This window comes from Primulina huaijiensis, chromosome 7 (genome assembly GCF_012295235.1).
Source record: "Primulina huaijiensis isolate GDHJ02 chromosome 7, ASM1229523v2, whole genome shotgun sequence".
Taxonomy (NCBI): Eukaryota; Viridiplantae; Streptophyta; class Magnoliopsida; order Lamiales; family Gesneriaceae; genus Primulina; species Primulina huaijiensis.
The window spans coordinates 10,490,101-10,499,748 of record NC_133312.1 but is presented as its reverse complement, the minus strand read 5'-3'; the positions used below and the strand labels follow the sequence as shown (position 1 = coordinate 10,499,748).

The following is a 9,648-nucleotide window of genomic DNA, read 5'->3' as shown; positions in this document are numbered from 1 at the left end:
CTTAAGTTGTTGTTGCATACAAAGCAATTGAGAGCAGCAGCTTCCAGCAGCAAGGTATTCTGCTTCTGCAGTAGACGTGGCTATGGAAGTCTGCTTTTTACTGAACCAGGAGATCAACCTGTCACCAAGAAATTGACAAAAGCCACTAGTGCTCTTTCTATCCAATTTGCAACCTGCATATTCAGCATCTGAATATCCAATAAGATTGAAAGAAGAATCATTGAGATACCATAGGCCGATATTTTGAGTACTCTTCACATATTTCAGAATTCGTTTAGCAGCAATATAATGCGATTGCTTAGGGTTAGACTGAAATCTCGCACAAATACAAACAACAAACATAATATCAGGTCTACTGGCAGTAAGATATAACAATGAACCAATAAGATCATGACACTGAGTTACCTCTACTGAAATTCAACTTTCATCATTATCAAGTTTAGTAGATGAGCTCATTGGAGTGGAAGCAGCAGAGCATGTTTCCATGCCAAACTTTTTCAATAGTTCCTTTGTGAACTTAGCCTGATTTATGAAGATTCATGTATCACGTTGCTTAATCTGCAGTCCTATAAAGAATGTCAATTCTCCCATCATGCTCATTTCAAATTGTTACTGCATTATCTTAGCAAACTTTTCACACAATTTGGGGTTAGTTGACCCAAAGATAATGTCATTAACATAAATCTGTACTAATAGAATGTGCTTGTGTTTAACTAAAGTGAATAAAGTCTTGTCTACTGTGCCGATTTTAAAATCAAGATTGACAAGAAATTGTGAGAGAGTGTCATACCAAGCTCTCGGTGTCTGTTTCAAACCATACAAGGCTTTGTGTAATTTAAAGACATGATGCGGTAAGAAATTATCAATAAAACCTGGAGGTTGTTCAACGTAAAATTCTTCTTGCAGTAGACCATTTAATAAGGCACTTTTCACATCTATCTGATAAACTTTGAAGTTCTTGAAAGCAGCAAAGTTAAAAATATTCTGATTGCTTCAAGCATTGCTATTGCTGCATAGGTCTCATCATAGTCTATTCTTTCTTCTTGTCTGAATACTTGAGCCACCAGTCTTGCTTTATTTCTAACAACAGTACCTTTTTCATTTAGCTTGTTTCTAAATACCCACCGAGTTCCAATAACTGCTTGATGAGATGGTCTAGGTACAAGAAACCACACTTCATTTCTTTTAAATTGATTCAACTCTTCTTGCATAGCTTCAATCCAGATGGGATCCAGAAGAGCTTCTTCAATCTTCTTTGGTTCATCCTGAGAAATAAAAGCAGCATGCATATATTCATTTATTATTTGCCTTCTTGTTCTTAGTGGAGCTGCAGGATTTCCAATAACCAAAGATGGAGGATGTGATTTTCTCCAAATAAAAGGGTTTAGAGAGATTTCTTTCAGATTTATTGGATTTGGATCAAGCTCAGGTAAAGCAGTAGTTGGTTCTGAAATGTCAGCTGCTGGTTCTGGTACATCCTGTGTCTAAACAACTGGTTCTACCAGAGGAATGTCTGGTTCTAGATTTTGAGCATCATTGAAACTTGGTTCTGCATCATCTTCACTATCCAGTTCTAGATGGATTCTGTCTAATATGTTACTCAAATTTGACATGTTAGAAATTTCAGGAGAACTGCTATCTTCATCAAAGAGAATATGAACAGATTCTTCAACATTAAGAGTTCTATTATTGAAAACTCTAAATGCTTTGCTTACTGCTGAATATCACAGAAAAATTCCAGCATCTGATTTTGAATCAAATGCAGACAAATAATTTTTACCATTATTATGCACAAAACATCTGCAACCAAACACATGAAAATATGATACATTAGGCTTACTCCCTTTCCATATCTCTTATGGAGTCTGATTATGCCTTTTGTTGATCATGGTTCTATTTTGTGTATAGCACGATGAGTTGATTGCTTCTGCCCATAAGCGCTGAGAGATGTCTGCATCTGCTAGAATTGTTCTAGCAGCTTCTTTAAGAGTTCTGTTTCTCTTCTCAGCTACTCTATTTTGTCGAAGAGAAATATATTTATATATTTATGTAAATACTTTAAAGGGTTAAAATGTAAATTTTATTTTTTTGGGAGTTAAAACTATATTGTCGTAATTATCAGGTATTAAATCTCAAATTATATTTCATAGGACCTGAATTCTAAAAGAAAGAATGACAAAAGGATTTTACTTTAGTTTGTCCTTAATTTAAAACACATTTCAAAAGTCATTTGAATATTTGTCAGATTTCAAATATTCAAATGACTTTTGAAATGTGTTTTAAATTAAGGACAAATCAAAGTAAAATCTTTATGTCATTCTTTCTTTTAGAATTCAGGCCCTATGAAATAAAATCTAAAATATTTTCATTGGATTTGAAGATATTGAAAGATATTTTTGAACCCTTGGTCTATATATATATATATATGTGTGTGTATATATATATATATATATACATATAAATATCATATATATATATATATGTATATATATATATATATATATGATATTTATATGTATATATATATATATATATATAACCTTGGAACATTGCTACTATTACTAAGCTATGGATAAATCAAAAAGACCAATGTAATACTATGTAAATCATGCTAATTAGATAAATCATACTTGGTAAGCCATATGTGACATACTCAAACTATATAAATCATACTTGGTAAGCCATATGTGACAGACTAAATCTATAGAGACTTGGAGAAATTGAACATGTGACCTTTTAATAGGTGTCCGTTATACCCTACTATCTAAGCTAACCGAACCCTTGTCTTATTAAAAATTGGGTAGATTTTTAAAAAAAAATTGTACAAGCCTATTTATTTGTACAAGTAAATATTTATATATATTTTTAACTTTCGATACAAATTTAAAGGGGAAAACATCACTTTTTAAATTTATTTTAATAGGCAAAAACTTGTGTGAGACGGTCTCACGGGTCGTATTTGTGAGACGATCTTTTATTTGGGTCATCTATGAAAAGTATTACTTTTTATGCTAAAAGTATTACTTTTTATTGTGAATATGGGTAGGGTTGATCCGTCTCACAGATTAAGATCCGTGAGACGGTCTCACATGAGACCCACTCATTTTAATATATAAAATTTTCAGTAATAATTTTTCTCTATTTAATACCCCAAACACTAATTTCCCGACGTTAAAATGAAAAGAAATTAACCCAAATAATATCCGAACCCTATGCTCTCCCAACGCGTTACGTCTCTGTTTTTGAAATCTTCACCCAAATTCAATCTGTTTTACATTCGATAATGACATAAGTAGTAATCGTTAATTATAAGCTCCTGATTTAAGATTTTATCTTTATTTGTTTTTCAGATTAAAATTGTTCTCTTGGTTTGATCTCGACATTTTGGAAATGGGAAGGTTATTTTGGGTTGAATTTGCAGAGGCGCACGAGATCGATTACTATATGTGCAAGGGCTGCAGAGCCCATATCGCCTTGGAAGAGAGCCACGACTCTAATTACTCGGTAGATACTGAATCATTTGTTTGTCGAATCTTATGTTTTATCCTTGTTTTGGTTATTGAATTTACATGTTATTTTTATTGACGAAATCGAATTCATATGTTATTTACTTAATCATTTGTTGGTCTGTAATCTGGTCTGGTACATAAATTTGATCTTGATTGGAATTTAGGATTACAGATTGCCACTGTCGGAATAACATGGAGTGATAATGAAACCAGGAGGCATGATATTATATACAGTTTCTTTTAGTTGTCACCAATGATCCTCTGCCTAGTTCTTAGCTCTCTTTTTGACCCGACACTTTGCTGTTGTTTGGGAATCTCAATAGATGTATTTAACAGCCTGGCCGTGGAACAAGTGGATTCCAGAGCTAGAGGAAAAATGGGAGTTTTGTCCATTAGGTTAATAGAATTTAAAGATTTAGTTCGGTGGTTCGTGTCAATTCGAATTTCCATCTCATTTTGGGTTGTGGATAGGAATTGTTTCAAAATTTTATAGATCAGTATCTCAACTGCTTAGAAACTCACATTTTATTCACTTTATGAAAAGAATGACCATGAAATATGACTTTGTTCTAAGGTCAAATTAGATGTGTCTCATACATACAGTGCATACTCGATACCATTCAATCCTATGAATCTCATGTATTTCTCACAAGATTCCTTGTATCATGCATTGTGACAGCATATAGTATGAGTTGTTTTTTGCCAACTGGTAAAACCTTTAGTGGGATTATGGCCGTTAATTTTTATCAAGTCTTCTTTGTGAATCTTATGTTATATGGGATATTTAATGTTTTGGTTATAGATTTACATGTTATTTATTATCGACCAAATCAAAAGGGGTTACATAGTTGTGAATCCTGTTGGCGTGTCCGATTATGGATCATCTGCAATGGGAGAAGCAATGGTTCGGATTTAAGCATATGATTCTGTAAATAATAGAAGGTTTCCTAGAAACCTTTAGATATTATCTTCCATCCCCGTTTTACTTTTCTCCAATTCTAGGTGATGTGCTACTTCTTCGCATTGTCATGACTAATATGTATTGAGTTTCTATTTTGGCAGCCAGAGCCTGATCTAATTGGAGGTCTCTTCAGCAAAGTGTAAGATCTTCTCGCCGAATCTGCCATTTTTGTTACCCGTAATTGAGCCAATAGAGGAAATTATTCAACCAGTGGGAATGTTAGTTTTGATGGTTGTGTTTAGAATTAGGTGCCAGAGTATGATTATTTGCTTGTAAGTCTCCACTACATTTCTTATGCTGTGACTTAGTATATGCATTTCTTTTAGAGAATACTGTCCTGCTAAGCAAGATCAAAGTTACTTGAAGAAAATTTTTATGTTTATTTATGTATGTATTTATTTCTGTATTGTGCCTATATATGTAGGGTAAATGTACAAATGGATAGACCTATACACAACCGACAAGTTGGGAACCACATCGTTTCTGATATCCATTGCGTCAAATGTTGTGATAATCTGGGATATCAATATGTAAGATTCTGCCTTTTATTTCTATTGTTTTCGAAGTAGACACTTTGCGTTTCTCGATCGAGCATACCAATGTAATGAAAACATGTTTTCCCAGGTTACCCCTGATCAAGAAACTAAGGTCCAAAAAGATATGGTGCAGCTGATAATGTAAGATACTAAGGTCTTACTAATACACCGAAATGGTCAGTAAGGTTAACTACTTACAAAAGTTGATTTTTGAAAAAATAACAGGAAAAAGCTCTTGTTGAAGAAAGGCGATGACATACTTGATGCCGAAACGATGATTCCAATACGGGAGGAGAATGCAGATAATGTTGAAGAATCTGTTCTGCCAATAGCTACAGATAATACTGGGCCTTCCACTTCTACTGACAGAGCTCCCGATGCTGATTATATCCCATCGGCCTTAGTACAGCACATGTTTCAGACAGTGATTTGGGGACAAGAACGCATGGAACGAAGCATCAACAGGCTGCAGGAGCGATTTGATTTTGAGTTCCCCACTCCGCCCCCTTCTTGAGTTCATAATTGTTGGGAGATTGGGTTTCTAAGATTTTATTTTCTTGATTTCCGAGTGGAAACTTTTTGCTGATTAAATTATTTTTGCCACGATTCTCTAGGTTTATGTTTGATGGAAGTACTCTTGGTTTAAATTTTTTTTAATGTCATTTTATTGTTTTTGTTGATAAATTTTAATGCATATTTTGAGTAAGAACGTCCTGCTTATGTTGTCTTTGACAATGATTTTTTTATTTTTTTTTGGAAAATTGAATTTTTTATGTTATATATAAATTTTAATTTTTATCTTGGCAAATTTTAATTTTAGTATGTTATTTATTTTTTTTTATGATTTTAATCACTTTTCGGCATGATAGTGATATGATATTGATATGATGATATATGCAGTGTCTCATTAATATTTTAAATAAAAAAATTAAAATTGTTAAAAATTTGAATGCAGTGTCTCTCATCAATATTGAAAGTTAATAGCATATCATCAAATTGTAAATGAGTGTATGGCGAAAATTTTAGTTTTTCTTTCTTGTTTTATTGTTTAGTCTGCTTCCTGGGTTGTTAGAGCACTATTTAAATGTTAAATAAATGCTAAAGATCTAACTATTGGAAAAAGAAAAATCAAATAACACCAATACAACAATCTCTAAACTTTAAAATTAATCACATGTATAAAATCGTGATTTTTTAAAAACCTTAACTGATAGCATATAGCAATTTAGTTTGAATTTTTTTTAAAAAAAAACATACCATGATCACAATATTAGATATTCTTCGATGATTTAGAATTAGATCTACAATTATTATCAATATTCTTGCTATTTCTGAATTATAACACATAAAATTCATTCATAATAAATTATTATTCCATGATAAATGATAAACAAAACATAACGAAATTAAGATTCAAACAAAAAAATTGGGGGAAATACATGTAAAATCCAGAATTCATCATGTTATATCATAAAGAATTAAATAGTAGATTATAGCGGAAGCGTACCTAATCTAAAAAGAGTGGCTAAGTTTCCACATCTATGTGTTCCTTCTTTTGAAGAGCCATTTTGTTTCTACATATATCTAAATACGTTCAGAAATAGGGAACGTAGTAACGCACGATCCAAGGACCATAACTATTTTATATTTAATGTTTATAATTATCTTATGATATTTTTGTTTTAGTTCATCATGAAAATAGAAATTACACTTTTGTGTATATACATTAAAGACTAACAACTTATCAGATACATTAAATCCCATTAACCAAAACTTTAATCGATCACTTTGATTTGAGTTTAACTTCATAGATAACTCACAACACATAATTACTCACATATAAGCACATACAATATAAAAGTTGATCCAACAATCTCCTACTTGGGTTATATGTGTAAACTTATAATTATGTTTTGTGAAAATAAGCTTATGAGCTCAAAATTGTTGTCATTTCCGAAATGTATCTATAATCATTCCGGTCCATCAATCATTTCAACATAGGATCGAAGAAATCTTCATAACACATTGTGGTAACTAGACTCGTCAATGCTCACATATGCCAAAACAACTAAATGCCATGGATTACGATGTGGATGTGCTGCATCAAAATTTTATGCAGTGTGATCATATCATGCATATTTCCAACTTATCCTCCATATACCTAATTGAGATCTAACATTAACCTTAAACATAATGTGAATAAACTAATTTTACTATTTTTTACAGGTTCGATAAAACAAGAATAAACTTGGCGTTGCAAATGGGATTAAGATGATTCTTGGACCTGTAGAAAGTTGATTATAATATCTACAATATTGTTGACAAGCATGAGATAAAAATCCTCTCACAATTGGGATCAAATTAAGCAACAAATAAAGTTACCAAAGGAGTGACAGTTTTACCATGCTCTAGTATTTTGACCATATCTCTCAAATTACTTGGTCAAATGGTTTAAAAAAAATACCACAGCTAGACAACTCAATTATCCACATGTTTCTTTTTATGTGCAGAAGCAAATTCGGAGAAGAAGATTTTCAAAAGTGATGTTTAATATTATAATATCTTGGAACACCAATGAAAACTTATGTGTAAAAAAATAATATTTTATTTGTGGTTGTCTCCCCAAATTTGGCTATAAATAGGGGTGCATTGTAATGTATTGAGATATCCCTCATTTTATGAACAAACCTTTGAGTTCATAATATTTCTCTCTATATTTTTCCTTTATTTCTTCATTTAAATACAATTAGCATGTTAATTTCATATTCAAAGTTTTACACTTTGAATAATGAATAGCTAACTTCCTAAAGTTGAGATGATAAGGTGAAACTCTTGGCATGATAATAAGGTTATTAAAAGGTAAGAATCTATGTTTTATATTATTTAATCATTATTTATTGTTTATGTTATATTTATTTCTTTAAGCATTTTTATACCCTACTTATAAGTGGGAGTTTTGATTTATTGTTGCTATATGTTACACTAAATTCTTGGAACCATTTAAATGTTAGTTTGGTATTACCAACCATTTAAAGTGGATGCCTTGATTTATTATATATAAATATATTATAATATTAAATTCTTGGAACCATTTAAATGTTAGTTTGGTTTTACCAACCATTTAACTTGGATTCCTTGATTTATTATATATGAATATATCATAGTATTAATTTATTGGTACCATTTAAATGTTTGTTTGGTTTTACCAACCATTTAAAGTGGGAACCTTGATTTAGTGTTTACAAATATATATAGCACAATAAATACTTGACCACATTTATAAGTTTTGGTATATATTATATACTTATAAGATAATAATTTATAACATAATATAAATATGATTATTTAATATATTGGAACCATTTTATTAAGTGGATTTCAATATTGTTCGTTAATGTTAACTTTATTAAAATACCAAGAGTGGATCCTTTAATCTCAACTACTTAAATTAAAATTTGAACAATTAAAATTTACCCATTAAAGATTCAAACAATTAAAATTAAAAAGAAACAAAAACAAAAACAAAACAAAAAGACATTGTAGTGGACTTGTAATTACCTTAGCTTCCCTGTGGATACGATATCGGACTCACCGAATTATACTACTTGTGGACAACCTGCTCTTGGGAGTGCAACAATCAAAGTGACAACAAGTTTTTGGCGCCGTTGCCGGGGAAGTATAATTTAATTTCAAGTCTATTTAATTTTGTTTATAGTTTATTTTTCTTTATTTGAATTTTTATTGCTTTTGTGTGTTTTTATTCTTTTGCATTTGCATTTGCATGAGCATTATTTGGTCACGTACACTTAGTGGTCGACTCATTCGAAATAACCCTTTATTTTCACAAAACATGGCGGAAGAACCCATCCAAGAAAATGAAGATGAAATTCAATCTCAACATGATCATGATAGACGAAGAACACTTAGAGATCACATGAATCCTACACGTACTAGTGCACCTTCATGTCTAGTTTTTCCCCCCGATGCATCTCATTTCAATTTTAAGCCTGGTATTATCCAACTTTTACCCAATTTTCATGGCTTAGATTCTGAAAATCCATACATGCATTTACGAGAGTTTGAAGAAGTGTGCAACACATATAATGATCTAAATTGTAGCATGAACACCATTCGACTTAAGCTTTTTCCTTTTTCTTTAAAAGATAAAGCTAAAACTTGGCTACAAAATCTTAGATCGGGATCCATTCGAACTTGGGATGAATTGCAACAACAATTTTTGAAAAAGTTTTTTCCATCTCATAGAACAAATTCTTTCAAAAGGCAAATCAACACTTTCACTCAAAAACAAGGTGAAATTTTTTATCAGTGTTGGGATAGATATAAAGAATTGCTTAATCTTTGTCCACATCATGATTTTGAAATTTGGAGAGTTGTTTCTCAATTTTATGAAGGCTTAACACCTAAAGATAGGCAAATGGTTGAATTTATGTGTAATGGAACATTTGAAGATAAAGATCCAAACGAGGCAATTGAGTATCTCGATTCATTAGCTGAAAACGCTCAAAATTGGGACACTATAGGTACAATCGAACCATCAAACAAGATTCAATCTCCCACATCTGGTGGAGGTATGTATACCCTCAAAGATGAACATGATCTGCAAGCTAGATTTACCTCTTTG

General features: G+C 31.4%; 1 protein-coding gene across 2 annotated transcripts; it reads left to right on the top strand.

Annotated features, from left to right (window-relative positions):
- Positions 1-3,132: 3,132 nt before the first annotated feature.
- On the top strand, positions 3,133-5,741 carry LOC140980101 (uncharacterized). 2 transcript variants are annotated; one of them, XM_073445778.1, is made up of 6 exons: positions 3,133-3,227; positions 3,351-3,504; positions 4,572-4,609; positions 4,895-5,000; positions 5,095-5,147; positions 5,232-5,741. In XM_073445778.1, the coding sequence occupies exons 2-6, from the start codon at positions 3,391-3,393 to the stop codon at positions 5,518-5,520; spliced, it is 600 nt and encodes a 199-aa protein (XP_073301879.1). In that variant the 5' UTR covers positions 3,133-3,227; positions 3,351-3,390; the 3' UTR covers positions 5,521-5,741. The 2 variants fall into 2 exon arrangements, with proteins under 2 accessions (XP_073301879.1, XP_073301878.1); XM_073445777.1 differs by having other exon boundaries at positions 3,178-3,504.
- The last annotated feature ends 3,907 nt before the right edge of the window (positions 5,742-9,648 follow it).